We start from the raw sequence: 15,971 nt of genomic DNA, 5'->3' as shown, positions 1-15,971 counted from the left end.
CTCCAGACACGAGCCTGGGGGTTACAAACTAAAAGGGAAAAATGAGCAAGAGATGAGGCAACAGACTGGTGGGATCACTGAGCTTAGCAGTGAAAGAGTGCAGAAGATCATCATCCATCTTGAAAACTATATGTTAATTCTTTTTCTAACTCTCTGCATTTCATTTGCAACATTTTCTCTTCTTTCCCATTTGTAATCTTTGCCAAATAATTTCTTTTTCATTCCTTCCCTCTATTTCCAAGTGTCTGGTCCTATTTTCTCCTACTCTCCATCCTTTCCTCACCCTACTCGCTGTCCCTTTTGTAGCATCCCTGCCTATTTCCTTCCCCAGCCATCTCTCCCTCCCTCTCTGACACTGAGGGGTTATATGGGCTTTTTTCTCCTGCTTTCTGCCAGGCTGTTTCCACATGCGCTCAGTCTGGAAGAGAAGGATTTATGCACTGGCTTCACTTTCCGAGTTTGACCTAGAGATGGCTAGATAGAAAGTGCCTCTAATACTCATAATAACCACTTGGAGTGCATTAAGAAAATATCAATGGCTTGATAATAAACTCAAATTTAGTATGGAGATTTCTCAAGTGTCAGAATCCATTACTTGAATGAAAATGAATGGGAGTGCTTCAGTCTATCATCTGTTACAACAGGGCATACAACTGCAAAGATTTTTAAATTAGGATTTCTCTATATATTTCTTTCACTTGTCACTGTCTGAATACACAAGTATGCACACCAATATACAGGTTTATTGCAATCCATGGCATGGTGTAAAAATAAAATAAAATAAAATAAAATAAAATAAAATAAAAATGAGAAAATAAAATAGAATCACGAAGTCTTCAGATGCTCTTATTTTCAGCACTTGGGGGCTGAAGCAGGCGTTCAAGAGATGGAACTGCCATATGAAACAAGAATGATATGCACAAACTGTCTGGAAGATTCATGTGAAGTTTAGGCTTGGTGATGGAGAGTCTATGCAAATTCTGTCTCCCTAAGCCATAGCAGAAAAAAATGGCTCCTGTACTGAAATCCATCTGTGTACGTTAACTGCAACAATTAAAACATCAGTGTGTTATCAACATTCTTCTCATCCTAAATCCAAAACATAGCACCCTACCAGCTACTAGGAGGAAAATTAACTCTATCCTAGCTGAAACCAGGACAGTTACTTATGAACAATGATTAATTTTCTTCTCTAAGCCTGGATCCTCCAAGCTGTGAAAACAATGTTCATGTTTAGCTAGAAAATTATACAAGATGTGTTCTTCACTGCAGGCAATTTATGAAACCTAACTGAAAGTACTATAAGAATCAACTAGGAAAAAGACTGACAGAAGACTGCATCTGTCAATAACAGGGCTTGGCTAAGAAAAAACAGTGCCAGAGATGGGACAAAACTGCAACTTGTTACAACTTCCTTATATTTCAGAATTATCTTCTGCCTCCCAAGGATTTCAGTTTTGCCAGATATAAAGAGTATTTATATCAGGTTTGTGAAATCTCATTAGCACATCCCCATTTACATTCATTTCAGACCCAAATGCCTTTCCGTCACCAAGTATAACAGGAACATGTAGTTTCCTTGGCCATGCGTTTCATATGCCCCCCATGCTCACACTGCATTCACAAAGTACCTCCACTTTTTTGATCTCCCCAACATCTAGGCCCCAAACAGAGAATTTCTCTACGGAGCCATCTGCAAACTCATCTTTTCCTTCTGGGAGATCCAGCCACAGCCTCTCCGTCTGCACTTTCTGGCCCATGAAGATGATGTATACACTCGGCTGTCAGTGCTGGAGTCGTACTCTGTGCCTGTCGTGACAGTGATGTGATATGGATCACTGCAACAGACAGGTTTAATCATCAAAAAAGCACCACATATACACATGTATGCAAGACTTCAGAAAACCAGGGACTAATCCTATCAGAGAAAGCAGTTTTGCATGGTAAATAGCTTCACATCCCATTGAATTCATTAGGAGAAGGGATAACAGCATGCTGCACTGAGCTACAAATGAGTATGAAAAACTACTTTCACATACACATTTCAGACTGAGTTCTGCAGGGGTTAAATTACCCTGACAACCCTGCTGGCTGCAAGGAGTTTATATAGGTATAATGCTGTCCAATTTTCTCCCTAATAGGTGACAGAACAGCAGAGGGCTTGAATCCTTATTTACACCATGAGAACCTCCTGAAGATAAGGGACTAAGGACCTAAATCTTAAGTAGGCTGTTAGACAAAAATGATCTCACACTCACCGGTCAATAAAGGCAACTAAGTCTACGCTGACTCCAAGGTAAACCATCACTACCTGAATGTCCCAGTACAGCTGCAACTGTTCTCTTTTGTGCTTTGCCCAAGGATTGCTGTGATCTATGGGGCAGCTCAGGGTTTCAGCATCCCTTTGCAAATCCACACACACTCTTTGTATTAAAGGCAGGCCAGTCAATAATTTTATAGATTACATAATAATATTGATTAGAGGAAAAACCTTCAGGCCAAGGTTTGGGACTTCGCTTAGGGTTTGTTTGTGTGTGTGTGTATGTGGTTTTCAGAAATTTCAGTTCAGCTGTTAAAAGGGAGGAAGTGCCAGACTACTTTTCAAGTGCTTTCCAAAAGCTCATTTGGGTAGGCCGAGTGGGTGGTGCAGAATTAGATGCTGAATACTTGTTTGATTTCTCAGAACATTTCTGCAAGGCTGTCCAAGCTATTCTGAAAAGACTCCGAGCTCTGAAACTTGCATTGCCACAGACTCAAAACTCAGCTTGGCTTCATCATCTCTTTTTCATTTTTCATGAGGGTTCATAAACCTTGACTAAAGCTTGGCTGGCTTTCAAATTATCCTTGATTTACATCTAATTTTCCTTTATGATAACTAACAATATTTTCACAGAATCACAGAATCGTCTAGGTTGGAAGAGACCTCCAAGATCACCTAGTCCAACCTCTGACCTAACACTAACAAGTCCTCCACTAAACCATAGCACTAGGCTCAACATCTAAATGTCTTTTAAAGACCTCCAGGGATGGTGACTCAACCACTTCCCTGGGCAGCCCATTCCAGTGCCTAACAACCCTTTCAGTAAAGAAGTTCTTCCTAACATCCAACCTAAACCTCCCCTGGCGCAACTTTAGCCCATTCCCCCTCGTCCTGTCACCAGGCACGTAGGAGAATAGACCAACCCCCACCTCTCTACAGCCTCCTTTAAGGTAACTGTAGAGAGCGATAAGGTCGCCCCTGAGCCTCCTCTTCTCCAGGCTGAACAACCCCAGCTCCCTCAGCCGCTCCTCGTAAGACTTGTTCTCCAGACCCCTCACCAGCTTCGTTGCCCTTCTCTGGACTCTCTCGAGCACCTCCATGTCCTTCTTGTAGCGAGGGGCCCAAAATTTTGGAGTGGATATGTGAGAAACACTCTGTAGCCAATAACATAGGCTCAGGCAAGGATCTCAGTGAAGTAGCATTTTTATTCGTGATTGCAATGGCGGGTATCCCGCAAGCAGGAACGCACCCTACTAGTTACATAGCACAGTTTATATACTTTATCTCTCGAAGACCAGGACCCTCCCCTGTTTCCCCATTGACTGGGGAGTCCAAGTTCACAACCTGTCCGATGCTTCACAGATAATGCGTGACTTTCAGCTGCCAGACTGTTATTTTTCAAGTTTCTTTTGACTTTTTTTTTTACTCTGTGAGGTGGTAATGTTTCTTCCCTTATCCGACTTGACTTGACACCCTGATATTCGCCTAATTGTACTAAGGAGTCTGGCTGTCTGCATTTTACAAGGTTGTCTGGTAAGCTTATCACTGCAAGCATATCTCAATACCACATTCCTTCCTCCTAAACAATGTAACATCTCTTTGCAAAAACACAAAAACACTCTTTCTTACAGAAGTTGTACTAGAAACTTACTTCAAGCTCAGAATATCAGGGAAGTCATGAACTCATGCACACCAGATCACTTACTTCTGGACTGAACAGAACCCAAAAAGGTTCATTCAGCCGCAGTTTGAGGCATCTGTGTACAAGCACAAAATGAACTGATGATTAGGCAAGACATATTCTCTCCTTTATGGTATCATTTACATTTCAGTGTGCACATCAGCATAATAATATGTGACGCATTCTTCACAAAGTAACCATTGGAGCATCTGGTGTTAACAAGAGGAAAGGTTTAGCTGTAGGCAAGAGATTTATTAAGAACATGTGAAGGGGTCCTGTTTAGAACAGCTCTAAAATGATATTTCTTTTATACAGTTTTTATCCTATTCTGTGACATACAAAGTTCACAGAACTATCAACTTTTTTTGACATTTTGACATTTTGACCCTCAGCTGAAGAGTTTCACTTGCAGTCCTTGATTTTTCTATTGATATTGCAAACTACAGTACTAGTGATACTGAGCTGAGAGTGGCCACACTTTCACTTCTTTTCTGAAAGTCACAAATTCAGTTTGGATAAGCTAAAAGCCCTAACAAGTCCCTAACAAGCCATCATGGACTTTAACCAAATATTCAACCATTTTATTTTTATTAGTAGCAATTAGGTTGGAATCGCAGCTTTGAGCTGTAACTGTAATTGTTCACAAAGTGTACGCTCTATCTTTTTGTCCTCTTTCTTTTTGGAGAGCCAGTGTTCACACAGGAACACAAATGATTCCTCTGTGGTCTCGTCCAGGATCTCTACTTTTTTCAGGAACCAATCAGGACTGAACATGCTATTGTCGTGACAAATCTTGATCTTTTACAAAATGCTGAGGTCCACAGCCTGTATTGTAAATGTGTCCTCCTACAGGGTGTTCAACAGAAGTTGCTTCTGTTAATGAGCTCTCAACAGATCATCTACTGGGCAAAAGCAAATGGAGACTACACTGCACAACGTGTTCAAATTCTGTCTCACCTGATGGTGTTTGATTAAAAGCTTTACAATGATCTGTAGAGGCATTTCTGTGCATTAAAACTGTTCTGCAGGGGAGCATTTTGAAGCACTCTTCTGCTATGAGGGCAACTACACAAAATGTTACTTTTACAATGAATTAGAATATTGAATTCCTGGAATTTCACCTCTTGATTTTTAAGTCTACTTACACTTCCCTTTCTAATCCAGTTAGATTTATACAAACTGTCCAGATAAGACAATCTTTGCCATCATTTTAACTGAGTATTGCGACATGAGGCTGCGAATATGATTCATGGACTGACTGCAGAAAGGAACTTTTGGAGTTATTTTGTCAAGGACAGGCACAGTTTACGATCCATTAATTTATCATGTTCTAAGGTAAATTATAATATACAGTATGTGAGAAAAATCTCAAATAATTTTCTTCAGACAGGGTCTTCTGTGAAGCTATTTTATTCGCGATTGCAATGGCAGGCGTCCTACCAATTAGGAGCACATTATAGTAAACAAATCATAACCTTTTATTCCCTATTACCTGACACCTGATCACCTCCCCTGCTTCCTCATTGGCTGAGTACTACAGGTTCACAAGCTACTCGACACTCCTCTATACCATATATGTACAATTTTTTTTTCAACCCTTTAATTTCTCCTTTTTCCCTTTTTTTTCCCTTTCTTATGTTTTGAGAACTTGTGATCTTTGTTTTACTGTTCTCACACTGCTCATCCTGTTTTTCTCAAGCTTCCACCTTATTTTGCAACAGTGAGGCCTTCTACTGTCTGCTTATCTACTTAGCGTTTCTCCTTATTATGACTACACAGCTACCTTGGAATACAGAAAAGTAATTCTCTACTGCAAAAACACAACTTAGTTTCTCACAATTCCCCCCTCTTCTTTTCTTACTTCTATTGCTGTTTTTGCACCTCTTCACATACCGCACTCTTGAGTTTTTCCAACATTAAGGTGCAATATTCTTCTTTGGATGTCACGGGGGATGATAGATATACAATGCCATTATTATTACAATACCAACAAATAGTTGTTTGAGCCAATTCTATTCAGGTAACCACGAAGTTAGTTTCTCCCAAATTCTTCTAAGTCCCCAGGAATTGTCATCTTGAGCCACTCTATGTAGGATCTTGTTTGTTGTTGTTTTTTCCCAAATATTTTTGAGATCAGTCAAATTCGTCCCATTTGATCTACATATATACAGCAACTAGTATTAATTACAGTGCACGCTCCTCCTTATGAGGTTATTAATAAATCTAATACCATTCAATTCTAGAGTACTATTTTTGCAAACTTATCTAACTTATTTTCTAGTTCTTCAATTATAGCTGAGATATTTACAATAGCTTTTTCTAATTCACTCAGCCCTAACCAAGGTAAAAACCACCTTGCAAAACTGTGAAATGCTAGAGAATTTTACTAGAGGATTATCTGTTTAATTCTGCGTGTGGTCTCAAGGGGGCTTTGGCTTTGTGGGTCTTCAATAATAGTTACATTTGGAATTATTGCCCCCAGGGTGCAAGCTCCCTTCCATCCTAGGGGCAACACCTTCCTGGCTTTATTGCCACATAGCCAGTACCACCCCTTGCCATTCGGGACAGGCCATCCGGTTACAGGATTCTCATGTTGTATCTGGTGTGCATTATGCATATTAGCATTCCCGTGGCTACCATATTCAGTACAGTATGGATTATTCCCTACTTCATGGATATTTCCACACCCAGGGTCAGTACTATTGCCCCCTGAGTTTTCTATCAATGTTGTTTAAAAGGCACCTTTGATAACACAGTATATTGTAGCCAGGACTATGTGTAGGGAGCTCAACTTCAAAATCTATTCCTTCCCAGGACTATGTATGATCTGTCATTTTTAGAAATCTAGAGAATCCAGACACAGTTGCTGCTGGAAATAGCAGTCAGGGACAAGGCCTTTTCAGTCTTTCTAGGCATCTGGGTGCAAATCCAACAATTATTTCGAGACAGAACTCCAGAGATGTTCTGGATTAATTGGAAATGTTGGTTTTTCCCTCCATCCTATCGCTAATCCATTGAGAATAGGTATTACTAAGATAAACTTAAAATACATCATTTCTATGTATATATACACCCCTATAATAATTCAGAAAAACAATAAAAATCACAAACTAATAAGGATTCTTCTGGTGGGGATTAAATACCCCCCTTTCTCCCGCTTCCAGGGAGTGTTCCCTGGAAACACTCCAATTCTGTGTAATTCAATCCCTTTTACTCATTAATTCGTTAAGAATTCTTCTAAGGAGAAGTTAAAGGTTTACAATAGATAGTTTTAACAGTTTTAACCTTAAAAGTCTTTGTTAATGCAGTCTCTCAGGTATCAGGGTTAACTGATGCTTTTACCCAGGAATGAGTTCGCCCTTTCTCAGCCGTTCTTCCCGTCGTCTCAGTAGTCAGGAGCACTTGGAACAGTCCGTCCCACTCAGGTTGCAGTTTCAATTCTCTCCATGTTCGCATCAGAACCCAATCTCCTGCTCGGAATGGATGGATCAGGACTTCCAAGGGTGGGGTTTGAGCTAACAGTCCACGGGTCCTGAGAGATGACAAAGAGGACGACAGCCCGAGTATATAGTTCTTAAGAAAAGCATCTTTTGTCTTATTTTGAGGTAATTCATTCCCTTTGTCCATGTACAGCAATCCAAATAATATTTCATATGGTGAAACTCCCACATCTTTTCTTGGTGCGGTTTGAATTTGGAGAAGTGCCAAAGGTAAGCATTTTGTTTAGGGAAGCCGAGTTTCCAGAACTTAGTCAATTGCTTCTTTACTGTCTGATCCTCTCCACCCTTCCAGAAGAGGAAGGATGCCAAGGAGTGTGAAATTTCCACTGAATTCCTAGAGTCCACATTAGCCCTTGCAATATTTCTGACATAAAGCGATTTCCTTGATCGGAGTCACTATTTTCAACAATTCCATACCTGGGAGTTACTTGTTCTAGAATTACTTTTGCTACTATGTTCGCAGTAGCAGATACTGAAGGGAAAGCTTCCACCCACCCTGACAAATGATCTACCGAGACTAATAAGTATTTAAATCTACCTACTCTAAGGAGTTCTGTAAAATCTACCTGTACATTTTGGAAGCGTTGAATTCCTGGTTCTCGCCCCCCTTTGGGCTGACTGCGGATAATTTTCCTATTTACCTTCTGACATACTACACAACTCCTGAGTACTTGTTCAGCCAGAGTATATATATATTCCTACACATACATATTTCCATAGCACAGTGTCACACGTTGCTTGAATTCCCCAATGACCCTCTTGATGTAAAACAGTTAATATTTGCCTCATTAGCACTTTATTCAGAATTTCTCTCCCATCAGGGAGCATCTGTTTTCCTTTGGACTTTGTGACTCCTATTTCCTTAAGAACCTCTTTCTCTGAAAACTCTTTAGTTCTTTTTAGTTTTGGGTAGGGGTAGCTCAACAATTCCCTGAATCCTCTCTGGATTTATTCTTTGTTCTCCCTCAGACACTAGATGCCCTAAATATTTGACTTCTCTTTCTATGAATTTTAATTTATTTTCCAATACTTTCACGCCCTGTTTTCCCAGAAATTCGAATAGCTTGTTAGTGGCTTCTTTCACAACTGTTTTCTCCTGTCCTGACAATAAAAGATCATCCACATATTGTAACAGTAACACCTCCTTTGGAGGTTGGAATTGTTCCAAAATCTGTTCTAGAACTTGCCCAAATAAACCGGTGGCCCTGTAAACCCCTGAGGTAAAATTGTCCATCTATATTGCTGCTTCCGCCCCATTTCAGAGTCTTTCCCCTCAAAGGCAAATATATCTTTGCTCTTAGGGTCTGAGAGCACCCAATTAATAACAGTCTATTATTCCAGTCTAACAATTTACTATTTGAATGCCCAATTTAATTATCAAATCCTTTCCCAACAAGTTAGTCCCTGCCTCGGGTGCATACAATAATTGCCCAGTGATCATTCTATCCCTAGTCTCAACTTGGTGTCCCCAAAAAGTGGCACTGTTATCCCAGTCCCTTCTACCCCCATCACATTTAGGGTTTCATTAGTTAATGTAAGCCCTGATACTTTACAGGCCAGCAATGACCTAGCTGCCTCAGTGTATTGGGTTCACATGGCAAGGTTCTGGTAGTGGGGGGGGCTGCAATGGTAACACCTGTGAGAAGAATCCAGTAGCTGCCCTGTGTTAGATAAGGGCCAGTTTCAGCTGGCTCCAAAGGGGTCCACCACTGCCCAGAGCCAAGCCATGAGCAATGCAATTTAAATGTCTATGAGAGCACATCCAAGAAAAGGAAAAATAAATGCTGCACAACAGCAGCTGGGAGAGTGAGGAGTGAGAAACCTCCCTGCAGACACCAAGGTCAGTGCAGAGGAGGGGGAGTGCAGTGCAGAGGTGCTCCAGGTGCTGGAGCCGAAGCCCCCCCACGGCCCACAGAGAGGCCCCTGGTGGGGAAGGCAGTCCCCCCTGCAGCCCATGGTGTACCGCAGCGGAGCAGATCTCCACGCTGCAGCCCATTCAGGAGCAGCCCAGGAAGGTCGGCACCCCACGAGAGGGACCCCACACCAGAGCAGGGGGAAGAGCAACCGTGAAGGAGCAGTGGAAATGAAGCACCACGGACCGACAGCAGCCCCCACTCCCAGCCCCCCTGTGCCACTCAGGGCAGGGAAGAGGTGGAAGAGAGTGAATGGGGGAAGGTGCCCCTAGCTTGTTTCTGTTTCTCACGGCTCCAGCCTGTCAGCAATGTCGGAATAAAAATGTTGTTTTTGCAGTTACATTGTTTAAAGGTAAGGAATGTGGTGCTGAGATATGCTTGCAATGAAAAGAAAACTTAGCAGGCGACCTTGTAAAATGCAGACAACCAGACTCCTTAGAACAATTAGGTGAAAATCATGGTGTCAAGTCAGATAAGTGAAGAAACATTACCACTTCAAACAGTAAAAAAGTCAAAAGAAATTTGAAATTTAACAGGCCGGCACCTGAAAGCCACATATTGTCTGTGAAGCATTAGAATAGTGAGGATTAGATAGTTGTGAACCTGGATTACCCACTCAGTGGAGAAACAGGGGAGGGGCCCGGTCATTGAGAAATAAAGTATATAAACGGTACTGTGTGACTACTAGGCGCACTCCTGCTTGTGGGACGCCCGCCATTGCAAAGGCAAATAAAATTGCTACTTCACTGAGATCCTCGCCTGAGCCTAAGTTATTGGCTACAGAGTATTTCTCACAAGCAATAGGTAATAAATTATACTAATCTTCCTATGCGAAGTCTGTTTTGCCTGCAATGATAATTGTAGTGATCCCCACTGAGGTACGCTTGAGGAGCCCTTGAGGTACGCTTCTTCATTTATCAGGGTGAAGCCAGGGATAAAAGACTGGGGGCTTGCTTAATCGTATTAATGATTTCTAAATAAAACAATCGTAATTATTAAAGCCAGTAATGAAAGAATGGGGGCTTGCTTAATCGCATTAAAAGTAGATGTTCCTGAGTGTCTTTGCTTACTACTGTGCAAATTAACCGAAACAAGGAGTCTCGGGGCCCCTCACAGGAGATGTTTCCTGACAAAAATGGGGAACCTGTCTCAAAAACCAGCTGAGACCGACCCTGTGGTTTGGACAAGAGCCAAGGAGCAGCTGAGTCTGTACAAAAGCAGGGGGTCAGCTAGTGGTGATGAAGAAGAGTTATCAACCTTCATCCCCACGACCCCCCCGACGACCACCACCAGAAGGCACTGCACAGGCGCAGATGGGAGGAGTTTATGGAAATGACTTCTTGGAGTTAATTTTAATACAAAGTGGGGATAGGTTATGCATACATATAGGCGTATTGGGAAACTTCATGCATATGTAACTCTTTACTGCATAGAACCAAGGCAAGTTGCCGCGTTGGGGCGCGCATGCCTTTGGGAACTATCCCGCATGTGCCTGGCGCCGAAATAAACCACATACCTACTTTATAACTTATTTGCTTTGAGTTATAGAGTTCTTCCACGAATCATTTTGGCGAGCCAGCCAGGAGGCTCTCTGCCTGCCCACAGGAGTGGCTGCGCCGCAGATGTCCTAGCGCGCACCAGGCACAATTCCCGTGAGGAACTCCGCTACTTGGCCGCTCACTGCGGGGGTAGACAACAACCTGCTGGACCGTGGACAAACGGTATGTGTAACAGTACAGGAAGGGCCTATAAGTCGTACGCGTGGCTGGTGATTCACGGAAACAGACTCCACAATCAGTAAGATTGTAAAGTAGGTATGTTTATTCAGCGCTGGGCGGCACGGGGGGTAGTCCCACCAAAGTCGTGCACGCCCCAACGCGGCAACTTGCTTTGGTTATATGCAGTGAAGAGTTACATATGCATGAAGTTTCCCAGTACACCTATACGTATGCATGACCTGTCCCCACTTAGTATTAAAATTAGCTCCAAGAAGTCATTTCTATAAACTCCTCCCGTCTGCGCTTGCGCGGTGCCTTCTGGTGGTGGGCGCTGAGGGCCGTGATGATGAAGTAAGATGTCTTCATCAGGGTTGAACTTTTCACCTCATCTCCTTGCGCATGCTCTCTGAGCCCTTGGTCACAATCTGGGCCATAAGGTTGGTTTGGTCCGGTTCTCGGGGTCCGAGGGGCTCCTGTTATCTCGAGGCCTTGCATGTTTGACATTCTTTATCTTGTCCTTTTGTGAACAGTCCTCCTTATCTCTGAGCCCTTGGTCACAGTCCGAACCATAAGGTTGGTTTGATCTGGTTCTTGGGGTCCTAGGGGCTCCTGTTATCTGGAGGCCTAAGCGCAGCACAGGCACAGTACATTGCAAATGTAGCACATATTAAGCAATGAGTGTTGCCTACATATTCATTCTTAAACAATCACTCTCTAATTTCTAATCCCATGTTTCACTGGGGCAGCTGGTAAATCGCGCAGAGACGTCTGGTGTGCAGCGTAGACCCCGTAAGGGAGGAGGGTACCCTACAGGCTGACCAATAGAGTGGTTAAGGGGGATTTGCTGACCAATGGAGCAGCCGCTAGCGATCTTGGGAGCAGATCGAGCAAATCCGAGGTTACTGCTGCATCCCAGTTTTTGGAGCCAGGACGGACCTGCTAATGACTGTATAAGAAGCAGGAGAAGGGTAAGCGGGCCTCTCACAATTGTGACAAGGTTACCTGGGTAATATTTGCAGCTGCTGGAGGTATATTTACTGGAGTGTTAATAATTGTATGTCTTATTTGTGGATGTCTGGGTGTCTCATGTTGAGAGCATTTGTGTAAGTGTATGTGTTTGAGACAAAGTATTGTTGTGAAGTGAGTTACTCCACGAGGAACACGGCCAGAGATGATACAAACAAGTTTGCTTATTGTTTTAAGTGATATATTCTTGTGGTGTGAACGAGAAGTGCAAGGGGCCTCTTTGTGTGATTGCATGATTGTGCTGTGTGAGTGAGACGCAGCATCGCTGCGAAGTGAGTGCGGAGTTTCAATCCGCGGTTCCGTATTCTCTGCGAGGGGAACGGCTGGAGACGAACGAAGTGCATGACAGACTGAAAAGAAGTGCTGTTTTCTCCAAGTTTTGATTGGTTGTGCCCAATATATGTGCCTGGTGGTGTATCTTGTGATCCTATTTTTGCTCTTAAATGTTTTTGAGTGTGACAAGAAGAAAGGCAGGAGCATTATCTAAGTAACTAACAGTTTAGAAGTTTTGGTGTATTCGCGGTGGTGTTTGGTCAGCTTCCCAAGTATCGGGGGGGGAGGGGGCTGACTGATTATCAAAGTGGCAGAAAGGAGATAGTCACTTCTTTGGTGGTTCGGGCCTCAGTCCTGGGAGTTTGGTAAGAAGGGGGAGAGTGAATTTATTTAGGCCTCAATACCTTTTAAACCCCCATATTGATGGATACGCAGGAGTGATTCCTTGTTTTGTATGGGCTTACTAAAAAAGTGCATAAGAAAAATTGGCATTCGGCTTGAAATTTGGTCCTGTTGAAATGTAAATTTTGTGGAAAAGGTAGTATCGTTTGTCTAGAAGATGGAAGGCGGAGTGCTTCAGGTGCTTTCCCGAAGTCCTGTGAATTTGTGATTAGAACGGGGCTCATTAAGAATCTGAAATAGTAAAGTTTGTAGGTGGGAAGAAGAGTTTAATCCCAGAGAACTGGGACATTTGGGAAGAAGATTAGGAAAAGATAGTAAAAACCTGCAATAAAAAGGTTTGTGTGGAAATTGAAACAAGGGACAGTAACTTATAAGGAATAGTAATGAATAAATAAATAAATAAATAAATAAAAGGGAATGGGAAATCAAGGAAATGGGTAATATCCAAAACAGAGACGTTTTAAAAAAAGCCTCCTTGGGTGCATATTGGCACATTGGAAGGATACTGTTAGAAATGGGGGCACAGAAAGCAAGAGGACTTTCACTAAGTGTTGCAATCAATGGTGGCCACTATATAAACTAAATGGCCACTTTATGGATCAATCTACTATAACAGTGTCTTGCAATTAATGTTGTTTTTGAGGAGAGAAGGAAAATAGGATGAAATGTTGTATACTGATATGTTGTTTCAGCATCTTGGAGGGAAATGGTATGGAATTAAGTCGGCCCCTGACTGAGCCTTTGGTGTTGGCATTAGAAAAGTACAGGCTGGAGAAAGATAAAGGAAGTGTTAAAAGGGTTGTTGAAGGTGTTAAAGGTGTGGCATGTAGTATTTAACAGAGCTGTTTGAAGTTCAGTGAGCAGGGAAAGAGGATGTAGGAATGCTAATAGTTCTGCCTCAACCCGAGGCTGAGATCTCTAAATCGCGGGTGTGAGCCCTCTGGGGCAGAGGGACCTTGATGGGTCCGAGAGAGTTGTCATGGAAACAGAAAAGCAGCTATCTCTTAAAACAACCTGAGTTCATGTGTGAGCTCAGATTGCCAATGCGATTGCATTCCCCTGACCGACCCCCACCCAGTGAGACCGTAATCACACCGGAAATTACGAACGGTTATACCAAAATCTGGTTAAATTGGGAATTGAGAATTTGTTCCAACAAGGTCCAAAAGAAACCCCTATGGAATTTTTGAACCAACTTTGAAATGCAATGAAGAGAAAACAAAACAAAACAAAACAAAGGAACAAAATTTGGACCTGGCTTCAGAAAACAAACAGAGGCAATTGGCTAGCCTCTTTCTAGGGCAATCGGCCCCTGATATCAGAAAGAAATTGTCTTAGGTTGCAGGATAAACTTACAACAGTCAGGAATGATGGGGACCTGGGGCATCTAGCCTAGCAGGTCCACTGGTTGAAATACAGCTAGGGAATGAAGAAGAGAGGCTGGATTTTTTTTGTCGGTTACTGGAGCTTCTTTCTCTGTGTTAATTAGTCTGTAAATGTAATAGGAGCAACTGGCCAACAGGAAAAGGCGTTTTTTTTTTTTTTTTGCAATGCTTGAAATTTAAATTGGGAAAAATGATTGGAATTACAAAAAGAGAAAAACAGTCTGCTTAAACTCTGCAAAAACTCAGCTTACTTGGACTGTGTTACCACAGGGGTTCAAGAATAGCCCCACCATATTCGGGAACTGTGATCTTGAATTTTGAAAGACCCCTTCGGGAAAAGGGGACACTGTGGCAATACGCAAATGATAGCCACTGAAGAAGAAAAGGAATGTGCACAATGGATTATTAGTTTACTAAATTTTTTTTTTGGCACTAATACTGTGAACCCAGCCTCTTTCCTCAGTAACAGAGCTTCCAGATCACCCATTCATGATTGCATCAAGACCATGGACACGGTATACTCAAGCTGACCAGAGTTAAAGGATACACCCCTAGAAGATGCAGAGGATTGGTATATAGATGGCAGCAGCTTTGTCCGCCAGGGATTTTGCCTCACAGGATATGCGGTAACAAACATCAGCCCCAGAGGTGGAAATCATTGCCTTGATAAGAGCTTTTGAGCTGGCAAACATTTGGACAGATTTGAAATATGCCTTTGGTGTATTTACACCACGTGGATGTTGTGCACTGGACTTCATCGGGATCTTGAGGTGTCTGGGCATTGTCCAAATCACTATAAATCATCTCCAGCACAGCTAATTCCCTCAGTTGCTGGAGACCTTTCTCCATGGTGGTCCACTTGCCTACTTGATATACAATATCTTCCTTATGGGGATACCTTTCTTTCACAGCTGCCAGGAGTCGCCTCCAGAGGCTGAGAACCTGTGGCCCTCTCCCAATTACTTTGTCAATGACCCTTTCTCTAGAGAGGGATCCCAGCTGTTTGGCTTCATTGCCTTCTAGTTGTTGGCTATTGGCCCCAGTGTCCCAGCATCAAAGCAGCCAGGTGAGGATGTGTTCACCTGGGTGTTGACCATAATCCTTTCGTATTTCTCGCAACTCACTCAGGGATAGGGATCAAGTGGTTTCTGATTCCTTTATGATTTCCATCTCTTCTTCCTGCTGTTTTTGTGATGGCTCTGCTTTAGAGGTGCCTGCCTTCTCCCCTTCTCCCTCCTTCTTAGGAGAGGCTTCTTCCCTTACTAAACGAGCTGACTTCCGTTTCCATTGTTTTGACTTGACTGTGGGGGCGACTGATACCATAGTTGGTTGATCCTCCGGGTCAGTCACAGCGTGTGTTATCTGGTCATCAGATTCAGAGACTTCCTCCCTCTCTTCAAGGTGCTGGATGATGTTAAACAGTGTTTGATAGGAGTAAGCCAGGACCCAGCACAATGCTGCAAGCTGTCGTTCTCCGGCATTATCAGGGTCAGGGCATATGACTCTCAAACATTCTATCAGGTTTTTAGGATTTTGCGCTTGTTCAGGGGTGAAGTTCAAAACTATTGGAGGAGACACCCGTGACAGGTACCTGCCGATATCCTCCCACACACCTTGCCACCTGCCACAAGACTGTTTCGGGACAGATTCCCGGGTAAGCTTTCTAAACAATCGACTAATCTTAGAGAGAAGAGGAAACCCGTTATTCAGAATTAGAAATAGCAATATATGGGTTACACATGGATATTCAAAATACTCAAAAACTGTTGTAATTAGCCCACTGTGAAAGAAGGAGGAGGTACCATTCCTGATA

The 15,971-nt window shown here is 42.7% G+C and overlaps 1 protein-coding gene across 1 annotated transcript in view; it reads right to left on the bottom strand.

The window, feature by feature from the left end:
* The window catches only part of LOXHD1 (lipoxygenase homology PLAT domains 1), a 64,214-nt gene extending 51,219 nt beyond the window's left edge, over positions 1–12,995 (bottom strand). The window contains 3 exon segments of the mRNA XM_080572532.1: positions 1,632–1,771; positions 1,774–1,838; positions 4,549–12,995. Of these exon segments, the coding sequence (XP_080428658.1) occupies positions 1,632–1,771; positions 1,774–1,838; positions 4,549–4,715 (372 nt within the window). The 5' untranslated portion in view covers positions 4,716–12,995.
* Between the last annotated feature and the right edge of the window lie 2,976 nt (positions 12,996–15,971).

Source organism: Anser brachyrhynchus (genome assembly GCF_964034855.1).
Source record: "Anser brachyrhynchus genome assembly, chromosome: W".
Classification (NCBI taxonomy): domain Eukaryota; kingdom Metazoa; phylum Chordata; class Aves; order Anseriformes; family Anatidae; genus Anser; species Anser brachyrhynchus.
The sequence above is the reverse complement of the archived record's forward strand: the minus strand, read 5'-3'. Positions and strand labels throughout refer to the sequence as shown.